The 21,861-nt window shown below is 48.2% G+C and overlaps 1 protein-coding gene across 1 annotated transcript in view; it reads right to left on the reverse strand.

Moving 5' to 3' along the window:
* Window positions 1–21,861, reverse strand: part of Trap1 (TNF receptor associated protein 1) — a 32,967-nt gene that overhangs the window by 2,138 nt on the left and 8,968 nt on the right. The window contains exons 4-14 of the mRNA XM_041676606.1: window positions 20,625–20,765; window positions 17,173–17,244; window positions 15,591–15,751; window positions 11,764–11,873; window positions 11,277–11,350; window positions 10,438–10,593; window positions 9,295–9,415; window positions 8,619–8,688; window positions 5,242–5,389; window positions 2,266–2,451; window positions 1,855–1,993 (exon numbers count right to left, since the gene is read on the reverse strand). Of these exons, the coding sequence (XP_041532540.1) occupies window positions 1,855–1,993; window positions 2,266–2,451; window positions 5,242–5,389; window positions 8,619–8,688; window positions 9,295–9,415; window positions 10,438–10,593; window positions 11,277–11,350; window positions 11,764–11,873; window positions 15,591–15,751; window positions 17,173–17,244; window positions 20,625–20,765 (1,378 nt within the window). The remainder of the gene's footprint in view (window positions 1–1,854; window positions 1,994–2,265; window positions 2,452–5,241; window positions 5,390–8,618; window positions 8,689–9,294; window positions 9,416–10,437; window positions 10,594–11,276; window positions 11,351–11,763; window positions 11,874–15,590; window positions 15,752–17,172; window positions 17,245–20,624; window positions 20,766–21,861) is intronic.

Consider the following 21,861-nt stretch of genomic DNA (forward strand, 5'->3'; position numbering starts at 1 on the left):
CAGAGCAGTGAGGGAGGAGGATCATGGCAAACCTGGGCTACAAAATGAACTCCCATCTTAAAAAAAAGGGGGAGGGAGCTGGGTGGTGGTGGTGCATGCCTTTAATCCCAGCCTTAGTGATGTGAGCCCACAAGACTACACAGTAAAAGCTGATGGACCACTAGACAGACTTATGGGACTGTACATTCCATAGAAGGGAGCTAATTTGCAGGGCTTCAGGAATACTTGTCTCTTGGATTGCCACTGTCAATTCTGTAGAAATCTTGTGAAATCATGACGTTTCTCCCTTCCATAATATCCCAGCAGTGTAGAAATCATTCCTTAAACCTGACTTCTCCTGTACTGGCAAATGGATGACTTCCACCACGGGGCACAGGTGTAAAAGCATTCACTCAGCCAAACCCAAACCCTTTGTTCTAACAGTCAAATCTACATAAGCTAGTCCCCCACGATTATTATTATTATTTGTTTTCCCCCCCCCCCCCGATACAGGGTTACTCTGTGCAGTTTTGGAGCCTGTCCTAGAACTAGCTCTTGTAGACCAGGCTGGCCTAGAACTCACAGAGATTCGCCTTCCTCTGTCTCCTGAGTGTTGGGATTAAGGGCATGCGCCACCACTGCCTGGCCTCCACAATTATTCTTATTGACAGGACTCATTGACAAGAAAGGAGCCCCAAGTAGGAGGCACTGAACAGAGAGAGAGTATGTCTGCTCTCACTGACAAACAGCAGACTCAGGAAGGTGTAATCCACTGGTCTTTTGCTCTAACCTAACAAGCTATTAATATTCTGTATTTACCCTTCATTTCAACTAACATGATCATAGCCCAGGAAATTATCTGTTTATGCCTTTACCCCTAGAGATACAGGAAAAGGCCTTGAGTCACTAAAACAGCCCCAGAGAAAGAAACTCCTCACCTGGGCACTTGCAGGCACCCTGCTGGGACTGGACAACTCAGCTAGCAAGACTCTAACGCAAATCAAGCACTTCTGCCTTCCTCCCAGGCCTGCTGGTTACTATGGTTACCGAGGCTGTGTTCTCAGAGGCAGGGAAGGAAGCAGAGGTGCTCAGAAAGTACAACAGCACTGATGTGTTTACTACGATTATTATTCACAAACTTCTAGATTAACTAGTTACACTTAAGAAATACAGTTAGTGCACAGAAACTTTTTAGAATTTTGTACTGATACTTAAATTAATCCCCCTGATAGATGCTGGGGAGCTTCACAGCCACACCCTCTCTGAGACATAGGTGCCTCCTTTACTTATTTGGTGATTCTGTGAAGACGTGCTTGTTACCTGGAAGCCAGGTGGGATGGGTAGAGCAGTCACAGAACAGCAAGGGACAGGAAAGGGGAAGATGGAGAGTCTCGGAGAGGGCGCAGGAAGAATAAATGGGACATGATAAAAGACTTGTGTGAGCTAATTTATTTTATTTACCCTTAGATATCTTTAGCCAGTTTTTGCCTGCTATAGTGATCCTTCTGGATCCTAAGAGGTTTAGTGGGATTAACCCCAACATAAACCCCGATAACTTGGGAGGCAGAGGCAGGCGGATCTCTGTGAGTTCAAGGCCAGCCTGGTCTACAGAGCTAGTTCCAGGTCAGGCTCCAAAGCTATACAGAGAAATCCTGTCTCAGGAAAAAAACAAGGGGGTGGTGGGGGTGGTAGCAAAGCAATGCCTGGGCCCTGGATATTTCCCAAGCAGCCTCCTGCACAGGCTGGGGAACCAGAATGCGAGTGAAAGAGAAAGCTCTATGTTCATGGGCAGGGCAAGATGGCCCTGTGGGTCAAGCGATAGTCTTCTGCCCAACATTCACATGGGACCATACCCCAGAGAGAGATGGGAGTCACCTGGAGATGTGTCCTCAAACTTTTCTTCCTTATAGTGGTCAACGACAATGTCCGTCTCCACAGAGATCAGTTTCTTCTTGTCAAACTCTCGCAGGTGCAGCAGAGTGAGTTCATCAAACTGCTCGTAGCAGAAGAGCACCTGTGGGCAGCCAAGCCTGTCAACCCACAGTACAGAGGGGACACCATGGACACGGGGCTTACCAGAAGCTTCTGAGAGAGGCTCTGGCTGTCTTAGTGACAGATACACACATTATTCACAACAGCCACATCACAGACGGGCACTGCCTACAGGCCCTCAAACACATTCAGTCATTTTCTCCCACACAGAGTTGGGAGTTCAAGCCCTTTCCTCAGAGCTCAGACCCTCTAAGATACCAATGTTGGCCCAGCAAAGAGCCGGAGCCCACCCACCTCAGTGTGTTTCTGCTTCATGGCCTCGTAGTACGGTGAATGCTCAGCCAGGTGCCGGTTAGGGGCACAGAGGTAATAGATGTTACGGGTGCCAGCTTGCATTCGGCTGGCATAGTCTGATAAACTGGTCAGCTGTCCAGCAGGCAGGGCTGAAGACTCGTACCGTAGCAGCTTCGCGATGTCCTCCTGCAAATATGTGGGTAAATCACTGCTTACCCCAGGGCCAAGATCTGAGCATCATCCCCAACTCTTGGTGAAGCCTGAAGACCCCAGACACAATGGTGAACTTGCGGTTTCAGACAGGCCCAGGAGTCCCACTGTAGACATAGGACCTAGGTGACTTAGGGCCTCCAGAAGAGCTGGGTGAACTGTTTCAGGGTTGCCAGCCCTATTCATGCAGACACTACTCTGGTGCCTAGTATCTTCTCTCTCTCCAGTGACAACTGGACACAGACAAAAATTCCACATTTCCCAGTCTCCTCAGACCCAGGAGTGTTCATGGTACCTGTTCTTGAGTATATAGCAGAGAGAAGGGCCTTTAGGGAACAGGACAAAGATATGACCCATGCAGCCCATACGGGCTGTGCAGAAAGGAACAGCAGCAAGGCAGGTCCTGGAGCTACCAGCTTGGAAGCTATCTTATCTAAACCACTGTCACCTCTGACCATCTCAGCACAAAAACCTGAGGAAAGGATATGAAGAACAATTTGGGCAGATCCAAATGAACGTGCTATATGCTGTGCCTTGGACACAAAGGAGACTGAAGCAGACAGAGACAAAGGTTTTCAGATCTGCCAAGGCAAGGCACATCTGGTTCTTACTGTACACAAATACACCTAATGAAAATGTGTACTAAGCATCAGGAAAAGGCCTTGGCCCAATAAATGCTATTACACGCTGTTAGCTAAAGGTTCTCAGATCAGGAGCTGGAGAAGGCCAGTGGTTACAGGAGCTCGCTGTCTTCAGGAGGGCTGGAATTTAGACCCCAGCGTTCACACAATTGGGTGTCTCACACACTTGTAACCCCAGCTCCAAGGTGGGGCTTTTTGGCTTCCAACCAAGCTGAGAAAATCTAAGTTCTGAGTTTAGGGACATAGAATGCCATAGAAAGGTATAGATGGAGAGTGGCAGAGGGCCACCGACACTCTCTGGCCGTCATGGCTGTACTTGCACACATATGTGCACATACAGATGCATACACAAATGAACAAATCTTGAAAACTGAGATGGAAGAGAGTGATGGATCACACACTGGATCATAGACCATAAATGCTCCCAGGGGCTCATGAGCTGGGTGCCCTAAGCAGCAATTCACCGTTGAGGCCGAGAGCTGACTGGATCACAAGGGCTCTGGCATGCTGATGAGTTCTAATAGGAAGTGAGGGGGAAGGACTTAGGACCGGGGTCTAGTTGGTAGAATCATTGGGAGGGGGGGGGGTTCCTTTAAAGGTGCGTTTGTCCACAGCCCCTTCCTGTCACCACATGCTTCTAATGCCTCATCAAAGCTCCCAAATATCAAAGGTCACTCAGTGAAAATAAACCTTTCCTTCTTCAAGCTGATCGTCTCTTTGCCACAGCGACGGACAAGGAACAAATGGCGAAGGTGAGTGGACTAGTACTGCTCGAACGTGCTGACAGTCTAGGGGGGGGGAGCTCAGAGAAAAGCCACATGCCACACCCAGGAGCTACATGTGGCCTTTAGGGCAGTGACACTGATGGATTCTACAGCATCCAAGTGATACTTCAATAAGAAACGTCCCAGGCCGTTTAGGAACAAATGGACCAAATCAGCTAAATTCCTGGCCCCGGTAGTGGTGGTGTGAAAAGACTTTACCAAGAGGACCATGACTACTGGCTAGGCTTTTTGTCAACTTGACAGAAGTTATAGTCATTTGGAAAGGACTTCCACCTGAGAAAAAGCCTCCACAAGGGTGGTCTACAGCCACTAATGATTGATGTGAGAGGGCCCAGGCCACTGTGGGGTGCCAACCCTGGGCAAGTGGTCCTGGCAGGTCAAGCCAGGTGTTGATGACACATGCCTTAAATCCAAGCACATGGGAAGCAGAGGCAGGTGGATCTCTGTGAGTTTGAGGTCAGTTTGATCTATAGAGTGAGCTCCAGGACAGCCAGGGCCACATAGAGAAACCCTGTCTTTAAAAAAAAAAAAAAAAAAAAAAAGAAAAGTTAAGAAAAATGTAACTAAGGCAATAATTGTACCCCATTCTCACCCCTGATTTTCTGTAGTCTCCTTAAACCCCACAACACCCCTCTTCCTTCCAGCTGCTGGGGCCAGTGTGTCAAGAGACAAGAGGCTAGACTTTACAGCTAAGAGCATAATGCCTGTGGCACAAAGGTACTGATCCTGACAGTCACCTTGATTGGACTGAGACACGCATAGGCAAAGTGCACCTCTGGGAGAGTCTGGGAGGGCACGTCCAACCTCTTAACCTAGCGCCAAAGGATTCCAGCAGCTCTGTACAGATCTCAGCTCTCCTTCCTTTAGTTTCCCTTTACTAACAAAAGCCCTAGGAAAATCAATAGCTAGGGCTGTTACACAGAGAAACCCTGTCTTGACCAACCAAAAACAAACAAACAAACAAAGCCCTCACTTGAAAACTTGAAGGAGCCACAATTAACTGAAGGGAATCACTTGTTCTGAGTGTGAATGGCACCATCCCACAGATTGGGGGCCCAGGTAAAAATAAGAGGGGAAAAAGAGATAGTCAGAAAACACAGGAATTCTCTGTCTGGACTCCAGCCACATCCTCCCCTCCACACCCAAGGGAAACAGAGAAATCTGCCCTTGAGTTGCCTTTATCAGGTATCCGGTCAGTCACTTGAGTTTGACTAAACAGTTAAGGACACAGGCTACGTCTATCAGGAGCCCCAGGAGCCCAATGTTTCAACTGCTGGCCCCTGGCAGCAGAGGGCAAGTGCCCACCTGCCTTGTCTGACAGCAAGGACCAGAAGTCCTACCTTGACGTCTTGCTCTGCAGTAGTCACGATGCCCTCCCTCATGAACAAGCCGTAATCTTCAAAGAACTTGGCATATTTTTCAGAATCTTTTTTACTCTGGTCAAGGAAGAACTTGATCAATCTCTGCTGTAGAACATTCCGGAGTTTCCTACAGAACAGAAGTTACTGACTGTGAACAGGGTTTTCTGTGTATTACCAGGGCCGTAGGGGCATGAGAAAGGCACAATCCACCAGAGCCCCAAGGAACAGGCACAGCAGCACACCTGGAGCCATGGAAACTACAGAACCAAAGGGACCCTGCGCTGTCCCCAGAGGAGAAGCTCATTGTGCCCTGCAGGAAGATGGCAGGACAAACTTCAAGAGGACAACCAGCAGTGGACATCTTGAGGCGTCTACCCTGGGCACCAGCAGATAAGAGGGTGACTTCCACTATAGAATATGTCTATTAACTACGAGCAGACTCAGGGTTCGCTGAAGCCACCTATCTCTATCTATGCTAGAGGCAGGAAGAGATGTCTGAGTTAGAACAGAGCTGTGGTGGCGCACGCCTTTTATCCCAGCACTCAGGAGGCAGAGGCAGGAGGATCTGAGTGAGTTCAAAGCCAGCCTGGGCTATAAAATGAATCCCAGGACAGCCAGAACTGTAACACAGAGCTGTAACACCCTGTCTCAAAAAACCAAAACCAATCCAACACCTCCATCCCCAAAATAAAAAAAAACAAATCTAGGAAAAGGCCAACAGGGATAGGTTACAGCACAAATGCACAGCATGTATGCGCACAAAGGTTATACTTATACTGCAGAGGTCCTCATATTTAGGTAAGTACTGTCTGCATTACACACTTATAACCTGAAATGTACTGAGTAGATTACACACACACTGTAACTTGGCAAAGTTACAACATGATTCTCTAATGGACATTTTTACTGTATTATCACATAAAGGCCGAAAGCAGTTTTATTAATGGTGTCAGGGTCAAGTGCACAGGAGTGGGCTTTAGTAAAGGACAGTCACTGTCTTAGTTAGGTTCTCTGATGCTGTGATCAAAACAGAGCCATGACCTGCAGTGTCTGGTGTGCCTGGGTCAGCACAAAGGCAGTTCCAAACCAGAATAATATAAGACAGGAATAGATCATTCCCTGACTAAAACGGGTAAACAGTCTATAGTCCAGACAAGTGGCAAATATTTTTAAATACTATTGAATACCATAGAAAGGGTTGCCTAGCATGTAGGAATTCTTCAGTTCAATCCTAACACCAATTTTAAAAGAACATAAGTAAGTGAAATATTGAAAATTTGCTGAAGATTACATCTACATTCTTCTAAATAGGAAAGTGCCCCAAGTTTGGGGAAGTAGCTCAGTGTAGAATCCTTGCCTGGCAATAACCAGTGCAGTAAAAACAAAACAAACCCTAAAACAATACTAATGTGCGCACAAACTCACGCTCACCACTTTACATGACACCCTCCGAGAGACAGCAGGGTCATCAAACGGAGAGAGGCCTGGAGGACATCCCTTTACCCAGTGTCCAACAGAACACCACTAATCAAGGGATAAGTCAAAAACCCTGCCCCATCCACAGGACCAGCCTCTTTCTTTCCTGAGAGTGTCACACATTTCCAAATGCAGGGCCACTCCACAGAATGCATGGCCTGATGCCATAAGACTCCGGGAAAGCAGTGAACTGAGACTTTCCTCTGGGCTCGACATGACCCTTGCCGCCAGAAACAAAGCAGTGGTCTGCAGTCTCGGCAGTGTAGAAACAGAACCATACGACAAACAGCTCCCCGGCGTGGTTACTGTCCTTTCCCAGGAGAGAGGGGCTCATAAAACTTTCTCAGGGCAGATTTCAGTCATTCTGCTGCCCAGCCACACAGTCTTAGAGATGCTCAAGTGGACTTGGTACAGCTACCTGTGAGTCGCCTGCTTCTATGAGGTAGCCCCAATCTTCCCCACAAAGCAGAACCAACAGTCTTTAATTTCCGCTGCCAGTTCCCTCTCTGTTCTGTTTTTGGAGACATGCAACATCACAAAACCTACATGCTCACAACCTGAGGGGTGAAAACTGTAGCCCCGGTGGGGCTTGAGGAGAGACCATAGCAATGATAGAGCAAAGCCAATTGCTGCTACTGAAGTTTTACTGGGTAGAAAGACGTCTCTGTAGGCTGGCGACACCCCGATCAACACCCAGGGGAAAATGGCATCAAGACAATGACTCCATCTCAGAGGGTCCACAGCAGACATGTTTTTAGCCTACTTCCCAACTCGGGAAGATTCTGAGTCCTTTAACATTCTGGCTAAGGTGGCCACTTCTGTACAGGGTGAGCTCAGTCTGACTACCCAGCAGGAAGGAGGCGCTGGCTGCACACCACACCTAACACAGCTGCACAGTCGGACTGGGGACACTGATGCACAGCCACCCACCTCTCCACACAAGCGGCAGGTCTGACTTCCTAGTTTCAGAAGAGCTTCCCAGACCCAATTCAGCTCTGTGCTTGTTCTATGGTCACCCCTGCCTCATCCAACTCTGAGACACAGTGTCTAGAATCTCTCCAACTGTGGCCATACCTGGGTGGGTTTGGGGCAGGGGACAATAATGGGCCACAGCCGGGACCAGTAACTCTTCAAAAATAGCCCACAGCCCTCTTCATTAGTGGAGAGCAACTCCTTAGGAGCTCCTGAATATCAGGAGCTCAGGCCTACACCTGCACCACCAGCAATGGGAAAGCACCGTGGGGCCCACAGCTGCCCTGCACTGTTGGCATGCACTCTGCACTCTGGGGTTAGCAGCATCAGAGTGGGCAGAGAAAAGGATCAAATTCTTTCTTTATTTCATTGTACATTTCATATTTAATGGGAAAAGTCCCTTGTGTTCCACCCTAAGAGCCTGGATAAATAATATATACGTACTATGCAGTTGTTGCAAGTGCTTTGCAAAACATTCCTTGGAGTGCCTGTAACCAAAGGGAACAAAGCTGAGACGCCGGTTAATACAGCCCAGCCTGGCCCTGGTAACCAAAGGGGACAAAGCTGAGATGCTGGTTAATACAGCCCAGCCTGGTCCTGGTAACCAAAGGGGACAATATGACGCCGGTTAATACAGCCCAGCCTGGCCCTGGCTTAGCTCCACTACTTCTAGGCTCAACCTCAGCAGTTACCCAGCCAATCCTAAATTCTTCCTGACCAGGATGATTTGTTCAACAGTAGACCTCAGAGGTCAGGACACTCAAGAAGGTCATAGGGGGAGCCTGCTCTCAGGCCTCTCTCTGCCCTCCTCTGCTCTTGGCTCCTGGAAGCTACACCCAGGGCAGAGGGCAGAACCAAGTAAAGGACAGTCCTCACGAGAATGCCATACCAGCGCAGGCTAGGCTTACCGGATGAGTGCGCTCTCCTGCAGGAGCTCTCGGCTGAGGTTCAGGGGAATGTCCTCACTGTCCACCACACCTGAGGAGACAGGGAACATTAGAACCCCTGTACAAATGGGACCTCAACCATTACCTGAGGTCTCACATTCTGAACTGGCCTCCCCTTATGTGTGCCATGGGTGGTAAGAGGGGGAGGAACGGTAGGGGAGCATCACTCCTCAGTCCTGCCCATGGGTGGTGGGCAGGACAAGTCCCAGGGTAAAACTGTCTCAGGGCAGGAATGGCCTGTGCTGGGGTGGTGCCTTTGGGGCACACGGCAAACACATCCGGGCATTCAGTTTCAGAGTACTAAGTAAGCTAGTGTGTAATCTCAGAACTTGGGAGACAGGCCTGGGCTACATATAAGACTGTCTCAAAACACAAAGTTTCTAACTGTATCATGGACAGGGTTGGCCTTTGTGCTGTAAATGTGAATGCTCAACTCTGTACTGTAGTATAATCTCAGGTCAAGCATAACTCAGGCATAAATCTGAAATTCAAAACAAATGTCTAAACATGGAAGAACTCTGCTGTGCCCCAGAGGTGCCGAGACAGCAGACGCAGACGCAGCAAGACGCATGAGGACAGAGGACCACGACTTAGGGCACTCGTCATTATCCACAGAGCTGGGTGGCAGCAACAGTACCTCGAACAAAGCGCAGCCACTTGGGCAGGATATCTGTAGCCTTGGTCTGGATGAGGACCTTGCGGCTATAAAGTGCCACGCTGGAGCCCAGCTCCCTGCTCACGTCAAACATGGATGGTTTCTGGAAGAAAGGAAGGATATGACCAGGTGCTAACAGCAGAATCGTCAGGTAAAGGAAGGTAGGATCAAGGACAGCATGTCTGAGAGCCAAGCCCTCCCTGGGCCACACAGACGAGCCCCTCATGTGTCAGCTCTGCTAGAACCCGTGAGTGCTCTGGAGGGATGGGCACCAAGCAAGGACACCAAACAAGTCTTATATGCCCACAAACAGTCACATGTTACCAGGAGTCAGAACCAGCAAACCACAGCCTCCACGCCAAAGTCAGTATGAGTTTCCCCACCACCATGGCAAGATGGGACCCGGCCATGGTTTTTACATTTTTGAAATGGTTGTGGGAAAACAGGACTATCTCCTGACACAGGAAGACATGCAGTGGGAATTTGAGCCTTAGAGTTCCCATGGCCTGCAGCCTCACTGGCCACCCTCCTAGAGCTCCCCACTCTATCTCAGCACTGGCTGCAGCTGCAGTGCAGGCTGATCTAGGAAGCCCCAGTGAGCTAAGACTCAGCATTTCTGCTAATCCATGGATATCAACGGTCTTGCTTAAAAACCTCACTCAGTCCTGAGTTCAATTCCCAGCAACCACGTGGTGGCTCACAACCACCTGTAATGAGGTCTGGTGCCCTCTTCTGGCCTGCAGGCATACACACAGACAGAACATTGTATACATAATAAATAAATAAATATAAACAAACAAACAAAAAAACACCTCACTCACAGTTAGGGAGGGCCCAGTCCTTTTCCAGACAGCAAAATAAACAGAATGCTGCCAGGGTCCACTGAGGGAGGAAAGGGGAGTGGAACTCACCTAGGCTTCTGCACTGTGGACTTGGCAGAGCTGCTGTTGCAAAGCAGCGGGGTAGAGGGAAGTGGAGCAGCAACAGCCTGCAGAAGCCTCAACCCCTGCACCACAATGGCAAATACATGCAGTTCTATATATGCAGCGATTCTGAGGGAACCCCCTGGGTGTTTTGAGTAGGTTCTGGACGCAGGGCTATGCTGGGAACAGTCAAACATCTCACCGTCTCTGGCACATAGAAGATGCTGCTGATGTTGAGTGGTGCGTCCGTCTTATAGTGCAAAGTGAAACGGGGTTTGTCATAAGCCTGAGCAATGTAACGGTAGAATTCCTCATGCTGCAACTCGCTGATGTCCTTTGGGTCCATCATCCAGATGGCCTGAAGATTGATATCAAAGGGGAGGTGTCATGTCCAAAACATGCTTCTCAATGATTGCAGGGGCCTGGGATGAGACCCATACACAGGCCACAGGAATCAGGACACCCCCATGCTGGTGCAGGCTTAGGTGACATAAGGAATAAGATACAAGAGGCTCTGGAGCAAGGGTACCTCCCCGTGACAAGAGGCTGGATAAGAACTAAGACAGCAGGGGACCAGACATGAGGATGTTCAGCAGAGACAAGAGGTAAGTCAATACATGTGATCTATCTGAGATGGAACACTACTCAGTCACAAACTCCACTGATATACAACGCCCAAACTAAGCAAATCCAGATAGAAAAAGTTGATTGTGGCTGTAAGGTCTGGGGATGAGAACTGCTAGTGGGGACAGGCCTGCTTTCCAGGATGCTAGAGCGTTCTAAAACCAGCTGTGAAGATGGAACTGGCTTGTATAACACAACTGCCACTCAATAAACTGGAGGAGCACTTGGTGACATGTGACTTATACCTCAAGGAAAACTGTCTGCACCCCTAGCTCTCATCTCTCCTGTGAATCTAATATAATCAGGAACCCCCTGATTATATTATATAATATAATGTCCCTTATACTCATCTCCCTCAACATCCCTGAGGAGGGTTTCTGCAGCTGCCTGAGCCTCACAGGCAGCCCAGGGTCTCACCTGCAAGGTGTTAATCCGCCTTCCATTAAGGTACAAGGGGAAGCTGACAAAGTTACTGTACTTTGTCACCACATCTGCAGGAGAAAGACACACAGTGAGGACCAAAAGCCTCCAGGGAGGTCACATCCACCATGGGAACAGGAGGCCATCTGGTGGCAAAGGATCTGCTCAGCGCCCTCAAGAGCTCTTGGTGAGTCAAACAGTGGCTGGAAGTACTCATCTCTCCTTAGCTCTCAGAAGGCCTAGAAGGCTTTGCCCAGAAAGTGAGAGTCATAGATCTCAGGGCATGACAGACTTCCAACCCCAGCAGGAAATGACAGAGGGCTACATAGCCCTGCCATCAAGATTCCTGAAACAGGGCTGGTGAGAACTCTTTTTCCACAGATGTGGCAGCTGAGTAGGAAGCTGAGTCCTCTCCTGACCCATCCATGCTGTGCCCAGGCCCCTAACCCAGGCATGTCTGCCTTGCAGGCCTGGCTGTCCTTACCTTGCACCCGCGACTCGCTAGCGAAATCTTTGCAGTCCGACTTGAGGTGGATGATTATTTTGGTCCCAGGTCTGACTCCTGAAGCTTCGGCAATCTCAAACACGCCAGAACTAAAACACAGAGAAGAGCAAGATCAGCTCCACAGCCAGCTGCTGGTCACTATGTGGCAGACCCAGTCACTCCCTAATATTCAAAAGTGGAACACATACTAGATTGTGGAAGAAAAGCAAAGACCGCCCCATTCTGCCCTTGTTTTCCTTTAAACAGAATCTTGCTAAGTTGCCCAAGCTAGACTCAAACTCACAACCTTCCTGCCATGCTGGGAATACAGATCTGCACCATCCCATCTAGCTCTCTAGCTTCCAACTCTGGCAAAATCCCTATGTCAGTGAACAGACATTAGGGTCAAGGACAGCTGCGAACTGGTACAGGATATGAGTACTGGGACTCCTCAGTCACGCAGCCATCCTTTATGACAACCTCCTTGGCACGGGACTGAAAAGTGGGCCTAGCTTAGCCCCACATCAGCACAGCATGCTGGGGAATGGGCTGACTCCATGTGACTTACGACTAGTAATGGCAAGAGGACCGCCAAGGTGAGCAGAAACAACTTCAGAAATGCAAGAGGAGGGAATATCCTCTACTCTGCCCCCAACCGCTCCCTGCCAACGCTGTGTAGTGCCCACTGTGAACCACTCTCAGGGAATTGCTGAAATAGACTAAAGAAGGGTGTGTGCAGCCAGCTTCCTGACCGGGAGTGTGCAGATGCATTTAAAAATATCTAACTCAGGGCAGCCCGTTTTAGAGACCCTGCAGGGAGCTCCTACTCCACTTCTCACTAAAACCTTGCTAGTCTGCCCTTAAAAATACAAACAGGGCTTGAGAGACGGCTCGGAGGTTAAGAGCACTGGCTGCTCTTTCAGAGGCCATGAGTTATATTCCCAGTAACCACATGATGGCTCACAACCATCTGTAATGAGATCTGGTGGCATCTTCTGGTGTGCAGGCAGAACACCACACATAACAAATATTAAAAAAAACCCAACCAAACAAATGTGCAAACAACAAAAACCTATGTGACCCAGGAAGAGAAATACAAAATGTCTTCTGCTTTCTCTCCTTTGTGTTAGCTTTGAATCTTCAGTGTGTGCTCACTGTAGAATACACACAGGTCAGGAAATTAGTAAGAGCCACAGGCGGGGTGGATTTCAAGAGGGGAGACAGAACAGTGCCATAAAGGGTTAAATGGGAAGAGGGATGGATGGATACGGTAGAGGAGGGAATACAGAAAGGAATAACTAACGCTAGGACATTTCAAAAAAGTCCTATGGAAATCTACTACTACTCATGCTTCCTAAAATATATTTGCATTGTATACACATGCAAAAAGAATAAAAATGCATTTACCCTATATTGAGGCACCCATGCCCCTTAATTCACAGGATAACAAAATGCCCAGTGCCAGGAACAGATCACCTCTTCTGGAGTTGTTAGCTAGTGAGGATCCACAGACTCCCTATCCCCAACATTACAGGTTACTGTCAATGCTCTTGATTACCCTTCAATGTTTACATTAAGACCTTACTGCTGAAGACACCATACAATGAGTCATAGAACATGAAAAATAAAGCTGGTACTCAATTGGAGGCTTCATCCCTATTGGCTGGCTTTCACAGAGCTGGAAAGTGCTGTGCACACTACCAAGGAAAAAAGTTCACTCTTAATCAGCTGTGAACCCTGCAAGCTGCAACAATGATTACACTGGCAAGATATACCCACTAGCACAATAGTGTCATGAATGTCATGAGAGTAATCAACTACTGTCTGATCAGTCTTGAGGTCTGTTCCACAAGTGAAGCCCTTACCTGGCACAATGAGCAGGAAGAACCTGTGGCCAGACAGGTCAGAGGCCCTAGGGGAGAAGCAGGTACTACTGCTCTACTAAATGGACAGTGTTAAACTGACTTCTAGTAACCTATAGCTTTACCCACAGATAGAGCTTCTGACAATCCTTACCACAAAACCTTTTGTTCATAATATGTGGTGGTTTCAATGAGACTGGCTCCCACAGGCTCATGTTTGAATACGTGGTCCCCAGTTGGTGGAACTGTTTGGAAAAGATTAGCAAGTGTGGCTTTGTTGGAGGGGTATCATTGGGGCAGGCTTGAAGGCTTCAAAAGACTTGCACCAACCCAGCATGCCCTCTCTGCCTCATGTTTGTGGAGCATGATGTGAGCTCAGCTGTTCCTGCCACCATGCCTCTCCTCCACTATCATGGACTTTAACTCTCTCAAGCCATCAGCCCAAGTACAAACTTTCTTTAATACACTGTCTTGGTTGTGGTGTTTGTCACAGCGATAGAACACAGGAGAGCCCTTCCTGCTGAGGCTCAGGGGTCACTGTGATGAGGGATGGAAAGACTGGAGAGCCAGTTACACATATGAATTCACAGTAGATGAGACAACATGCACAAGACTGACCAAAGCTCGAGCCAGACAAAATCCCAGCATGGGGCAGGGAGGTGGGCACTGGCTAAGGAGCTCTTTGCAACTGAGAGCTGCTCAGAAGGGAAAACCACTTCTAAGGTCATCTCGCAGGTAGACCTGCTCAGAAGGGAAAACCACTTCTAAGGTCATTTCGCAGGTAGACCACTATGAAGGCATCTAAGAATATATAGGAGCATCACAAGTTGAATTGGATGCATTTAAAAAAAAAATGGGAACACAAAGTTGGATTGGGAGGGGACGACAACGGCGGGGTAGGTCTGGGAGGTGTGGGTGACTATGATCAAAACACATTGTAAGAAATTCTCAAAGACTCAGAAATCAAGATGGGAAAAATGGAAGCAAGCTTCAGTTTGGTTGAGGTTCCACTCTATTCGAAAGTAGTCTGAATTTGTTTCAACTTATCACCTTGTCAGACATCACCCCAAAATGTATATGGAAGAAAACTATCTGAGAGCACATGCCCTTGCCAGACAGAAGAGGGTGACAAGGTCAGTCCTGTCTTGGGAAAGGCCATATACAGGCTACCCCCCCCCCCCCCCCCCCCCCGCCCCCAACGAGCTGGGTAGGTGGACTGTGTCAAGATTAGAAAGCAGGGCGGGTGATGGTGGCACACGCCTTTAATCCCAGCACTTGGGAGGCAGAGGCAGGTGAATCCCTGTGAGTTCAAGGCCAGCCTTGTTTTTATAAGAGCAAGTTCCAGGACAGCTACAGCTACACAGGAAAACCTGCCTCAAAAAACAAGGAAGGAAGGAAGGAAGGAAGGGAGGGAGGGAGGGAGGGGAGGAGGGAGGAAGGGAGGGAGGGGAAAAAGAAAGATTAGAAAGCATAAAGGTCAGTAGGAAAAGGGGCTCCCACAGCATCAAGGCCAGGGAAAGCTAGCTGCATAGCTGCAGGCAAGGGCACCAGAGGAAGGCCTGTTCCTTCAGCCTAACCCAAACACGACAAACCACTGAGCCAGGTAACCCATACCCAAGGCCACTCGGCTTCCCAAAGCAGAAAAGTCAGGCTTCATGGAAACAGCCCACAAACTGTACAACTGCATCTTAAGAACTTCTAACTCTTGCTGGATGCAGTGGTGCACATCTGTGATCCAACACTCAGGAGCTAAGGCAAGAGGACTGTGGTGGGTTCAAGGACAACCTTAGCTACAAGGCACTCCAGGATAACTTGTGCTAAATAAATACAAAGATCCTGTCTCAGCACCCGAGTCAGTTCTGCAAACACCCAGGGAATCTCTAGTTTGCATGCCAGATGACATTAGACTGAGTGCCATGAGGGAAAGGGACATTGCCCATGTGAGGTGGGCCCCTTCTTACTTACCCATCTGAAAGCCACTGGTAACCTGGGCTGTCTGGGGCCGCAGAGCGGGAATAAACCTCAACTTTGTCAGCCACCATGAAGGCTGAATAGAAACCCACTCCAAACTGGCCAATGATCTTGCTGCTGGTCTCTGCCTGGTTCTGTAGTGCTTCAAGGAAGGCCTGTGGTGGCAAAGACTGCTCAGAGAGGCTGATCCCGTCTGTGCTGTGCCCAGCACGGTCCTCTAGCATATGCCAAAAGTGTAGTTAGCAAGCACACTGATACCTTCTCTACCTCCCTGCATTCTCATAAAAGACCAGGTCAACAAAAGCTGGAACAAGCTGCCCAAAGCCACCAGCCGGCCCAGACAGGGCCAGTATTGAACCCTATTTACTGTTTGTTGCCAACAACTTCAGGTCATATCAGACGAGGAAAGAGGAAACTTGACCTTGTGGGTCAGCAGGTTGAGGAGCTGCTACAGTTGTCTTGTGTATCATGTCTCCTGGGCTCTATACCTTGTGAGAAATAGTACAAACCTGGTTCCACTGTCCCTTAGTGCCCCGAGATATAGTTCTAGGACCAGGGTAGGGGACAAGATCCATGGATGCTAAGCATCTTCTCTACAGGGGTTTCTATATAACCTACACTCTCTGTCCCATACTGAAGACTATCACTGCTTACAGCACCCAGTATAAATAGCCAGAGTGTATTGTTTAAAGAATTAGTGTGTTCAGGACAGACACTACATTTTAAAAATACTTTCACTTTGGGGTCCCATAGACATAGAGGATGAACACACGCTTCTGCGCTACACTCCAGGACTTGACTGGCTATTCTCACATTGTCATTGTCCACTGCTCTGGCCTAAGCTGGCTGCCTAGAACATCTGCAAAGATCTGTTCTCCGCATACACGCAACACGGCAGCTCCCAGCACATTTGGCTAGTGCGATCAATGAGTTGACTCTACATCTCATTTTGTTTTAATTCATCCAAAACGAGCATGTGCAGCTCACAGCTTGTCTCTGAGACAGTGCAAACTACCTTATACAAAAACTCATAAGCACCTTCATGGGTAGAAGTCACAGCACAGAAAAGTACTAAAGCAGAAATTGTCGTGAGACTTAGTTTCTTATTAACGGTGCCATTTATGCAGCAGAAACACAGAAAACCACGCAGGATGCAGAGGGCCATGCAGCCCTTTGGCCTCTGCTGAGCACCCCAGGACAGAGACATCTTGCCTTTTCAGCAGCTTCCATCACACTGGGAATAAAATGTCCTTAGAACCACAGCATGTGCAGGCAGGGTGGCCCAAGGGCATTCTTAAAAGCAATGCTGCTTGGGAGAAATGGCTACCTGTGCTGACTGTCTGGGTCAGGCCTTGTAGCTCAGGGGGTGGCTGAGGGCTAACTCGAAGACAAGTCAGGAAATGGAACAGCTCCTCCTGGACTTGGACAGGCAGGCTTCAGAGTGTCCACTCAGTGTGCTGCAGCTCTGAGGAGTGTGACTTCAGCCTCCGCTCTACAAGACACCACTAACTCAACTTCTCTATGGTCCCACAGTGCCTGCCCTGGGTGGAGGGACAATGCTCTAGGCTATACCTACCTTTGACCCTGATCTGGCGATTGTACCCAGGTTGGACACCAGCTCCTCCTGTGTCATCCCAATGCCAGTGTCCTGAAGAGAGAGATACCGTTACACAGAGTCCCTGTGTAGCTAGGCCAAAGCACATGTACAGAACCAGGAATACTGATAGTCTCTGTGACACTGGCTAGGCAGGGCTGACGACGCATACTACAAGCTCATCACAAAGTCCAGTACTAGCTGGGTGTTGGTGGAGCACACCTTTAATCCAAGCATTTGGGAGGCAGAGGCAGGAGGATTTCTGTGAGTTTAAGACCAGTCTGGTCTACAGAGTCAGTGCCAAGATAGGATCTAATGCTACACAAAGAAACCCTGTCTCTAAAAACAACAACAAAACAAAACAAAACAAAAGTCCAGTCCTGTCAGTTCACAGTATCACAGGGTCAGAGGTCTTGTCACAGGAAACACCCCAGGCCCAGGCTGCAGCAGTAGTTTAGTCATTTTTGGAGGGCCTGGGTTTCATCCTCAGTTCCACAAAATAAACAAAACCAATGCTGGGAAGAAGGAAGCAGGTCAGCAAGTCGGGGAGGAACAACCTGGCCACACCCAGGCCAGGCACGAGTCCATCCTCCAGTGGCTCCTCTGACCCAGCTGATTACAGCTGTGGGGTCCTCTGGGGGCAGTTTAATCCTCTAAGTAGGAAGGAAATCCTGCAGCTCCCCGGCCCATGCATTCCTGGATAGCTGCAACTCTCACGTGGGCCACAGGTCTTTCTCTCCTGCAGCAGGCCTCCGCTAAACTCTGTTCCCCAAGGGATAATGTGGGCATTTGGAGGTGAGTAGGTCATAAGAACTCTCTTACACACCAGATCAGTGCCCATAAAAACAATACTAATAAAAGTAAAAGGCCTGTGAGTCAGGTGTGATGATGAACTTGCAAGGATGAGGCAGAAGGATTGATGTTTGTCTGAGGCCAGCCTGGGCTACATGGTGAGCCCCAACCAGCTGGGGCTACAGAAGTTACAGAATGCTTGTCTGGCAAGCTCAAGGTCGGGTTCCATCTCTGGGACCACACAGACATAAACCAAGCTCACACTCCAAAAAGAGGCCGGAGGGGCCTACTAGCACAGTGTCTTGGGTTACTGCTGCTGTGATAAACACCATGACCAAAAGGAACTTGGAGAGAAACGGGTTTACTTCACTCCCAGTTCCATAGCACATTCATCATCAAAAGCCGTGAGGGCAGGACGTGATGCAGGGGCCATGGAGGAGCTGCTATCATGGCTGGCTCTGCCTCCTTTTTTTTTTTAAACAGACTCCAGGACAACCTGCCCGGAGTGGCCCTACCCAAAGTGGGCTGGGTCTTGCCCCTCGATTAAGAAAATGTCCTACTGCTGGATCTTATGGAGGTATTCTCTCAATTGAGGTTCCCCTCTTCCAGATGACTCTAGCCTGTGTCAAGTTGACATAAAGCTAGCTAGGACACAGAATGTGCTAGTGCTGGGGTCATGGGCTACACAATGTCTAGACCATGATGGCGTTCTCTATGTTCATAAATTATCAGAAGATTGCATTCTGAGCAGAGAGACTCAGGCCACTGCATCTGTGAAAGCCAAGGTCTTGGCCATCACAGGCTCTCTTCCTTCAAAGTCCCGCCACTCCCTGCTTGAGCTCCTCACTTTTCCACCACAAAACAATTTTGTTTTCCTCAAAACATCATCCTCACTGCTGCCCACCACACGACTGAAGAGTTCTCTAGACACTGGTGCTTCCTCAACTGAGAAAAGCACAGCCAGCCGCAGAAACTGCTTCCCCTGAGGGCTCAGGCAATGAAGTCAACAAAGACAGGAGCAAGACAAGAACTTCGACATGGGGCACAGGCGGCTGGATGGAGGAGAGGGGCTACAAACAGTGTAAATATGGTTCTCATACAAAATTCTCAAAAACCAAGTAAGTAAAAATTAACAAATAAGGCAACAAAACCACATTTGCCAATCAAGCTGTAACAAGAGGCCGTGCCAGCAGTGTGCAGCACAATACTGCTGGACAGAGCCTCACTGCTGTCATTCTGCAAATCCATGCCTGTTGCATGGGCCAGAACCCAAAAACAGGCAAAAAACAACAAAACAACAACAACAAGAAAAAAAAACCTGCTAGCTAATTCTCTCCAAGAAAGAGTCTAAGATATAATTTGAATCTTTTATTGTAGAACATAAAAAATAATAACTAAAGAATGATTTTAAAATAATTTATATATAACTATGCCAACAAAATTATATAAAACTTGATTTCTAGTTGGTCATTAAATACAATTTACATTGCAATATTTACCTTAGTATGCCAGGATTTTAAAAACTGCTTTTGTTTGGCTTTGCTTTATTCTGAGACAGGGTCTCACTATGTAGCCCAGGTTGGCCTTGGGTTTGTGGCTCTCCCTAGTCTCCCCAGGGCTATATTATATATATACTATTATAGGGGTATGCAATCTCACCCAGACACACTGGAACTTTCGACAGATTCTTTAAAGAAAAATTTCATGTTAGGCTGATATAAAGGAGAAAATGTATCTAAGACTTCGTGCTTTTCACTTGCTGTTGCTTTCTTCCCAGACTGACCCGCCACAGTCCAATGAAAATCTCAAGTCCTATACAACATGACAAACCGACTCTAAAATTTATACAAATACACAAAACCTGGGATATCTTTAAAAAGAACTAGTTGGAAAAAATAGATTGCTTCATTTTGAGACTTGTTATAAAGTTGTCCTAGCAAAACCAGAGTGTTCTGGGATGCTGACAGGCCCGGAGTCTGTGAAGGCCACTGCGTTTCTGACCATGGTCCCAGGATAATGCAATGGGGTAGAATCCTTAAGACAGTGCAGAACTGATAACCATGGACACAGGGCAAACTTCAGTCCTCATCACATCATAATGTAAGTTCACTTGCAAGTATCACAGATGTTAATGGAAGAGCTAAGAAAAAAAAACTTCTCATCTCCTCATCATCTGAATGCATGCTGGTGCACACGTGTGTGCACGCACGCATGCACGCACACACACACACACGCATAAATAAAAATAAATATACCTTTAAAAAGAGAGAAAAAATGATAAAGTCAGACCTGAGGGTAGGCAGAAATGAATGACAGAGAACTTAGTGTACAGCAGGCTCCAGGTTAACTCCCAGCACCACAAACAGTGAAAATAAAACCTCCACCACTCGCACTCTTCAAAAGACCACTGAAATAATAAAAAGGCAAACCACAGCCTTTTGGGTAACAGTAAATTTCCTTCTCTTCTGCAAGTGCCTCTAAGCTTCCTCCCAGGGGTGAGTGAGCGAGAGCAAGAGTCCTCAGAGCAGGAGAGTGCTCAGCACAGCACTTGAGTTCAGCTGATCTGGGATGCAGTCCTTCCTGAGTCTGGTCAGCCTTGTTGCTTCTTGAAGAGGAGCTAGGTGATGTCAAGACAGAAGTACCTGGATGGTGATGGTGCCCTTCTCGGCATCAGTCTGAAGGTGAATCTCCATTTCTGGTAACACCTGGCCTTCAGACACTAGTTTGTGCCGCAGTTTTTCCAAGGCGTCGCTGGCATTGGAGATGAGCTCTCGTATAAACACCTAGGGAATGGAGCAAGAGGCAGCAAGATGAGTGGCACTGCCTGAGATCTGCCTGGTGAGTTTGCAATTGCTGCAGTCGAGGCCCGCGCGCAGTACCCAGTCTCCCACTGTGGACGGTGTGTCCTCAGTCCATGCTCTGGGGCAAACCTTTCCTTTCAGGGTGTTCAACGACGCCTGAAGCTACATGAGAACCCAGACTTTAAGAAGCTTGTGATGGGCCCTTTCTTAACTGACTTGCATGGGATAGGAAGCATTCTCCAAATATCTGTCTCTCTTACTCTATGAGGAAAGAGACACTGATAAGCCAGGCTCAGTGGCAGAGGCTTGTAGTCTCAGCTACTTGGGAGGCTGAGGTAGAGGACTATGAATACAATAGATGAGCGCAAGGAAGCCTGGGTAATTTAGTGAGACATTGCACCCCTCCCCCAATGGAGGGGAGGCTAGGAATACAGATAGAACACTAGCTTGCCGCACACAAGAGCCTGGCTTCAATCTCTGCCTCCGTGAAAACAAAAACTACTGCTTCACTTCATCTAGTGGGGACCAGACACTAGAGCCTCGACCTTCCATAGAGAAGGAGGTCAGAGGCCTTGACTACACACAGAGCTCAGGAGAGCAGATAGGAGACAAGGAGCTGGTTAAAGTGCGATCAACACGTGCGCCCCTGAAGATCCTTCAGTTCTGTCCACTGGGTGCTCATCTACTTCAGAACCTTGGCTAACATCAGTACCACTAAGCAAGCAACAGTGTCTCCTTTTCAGCTTTTCCTTCCTTTGATTCCTATGTCCCAGCCTCCCAGTGCTAGAATTACAGTGCACAACCACCCCTGAGGGTAGCATTTTTTTTTTTTTACCTTTCCAAGACAGAAGTGACCTTGTCACTCCTAAATGGATTTTGGTTTTGAGACAAAGTCTCTCTGCATAGCCCAGGCTGACTTCAAACTCACAATCCTTGTCTTACTTCCCCCCAGAACTAAGACATCGGGTATGATTCTTAGCACCCCAAAATAAATGTTAATCCCCTCAAAAAGAATCTTTAAAAATTTAAAGATTTTTAAAGGGATACATGTCTGTAATGCTAGTACTTAAGAGCTGGA

The sequence above is a fragment of the Microtus oregoni genome, unplaced genomic scaffold, assembly GCF_018167655.1.
Source record: "Microtus oregoni isolate MIOR12 unplaced genomic scaffold, Mior012 000027F_ref0000203, whole genome shotgun sequence".
NCBI lineage: Eukaryota > Metazoa > Chordata > Mammalia > Rodentia > Cricetidae > Microtus > Microtus oregoni.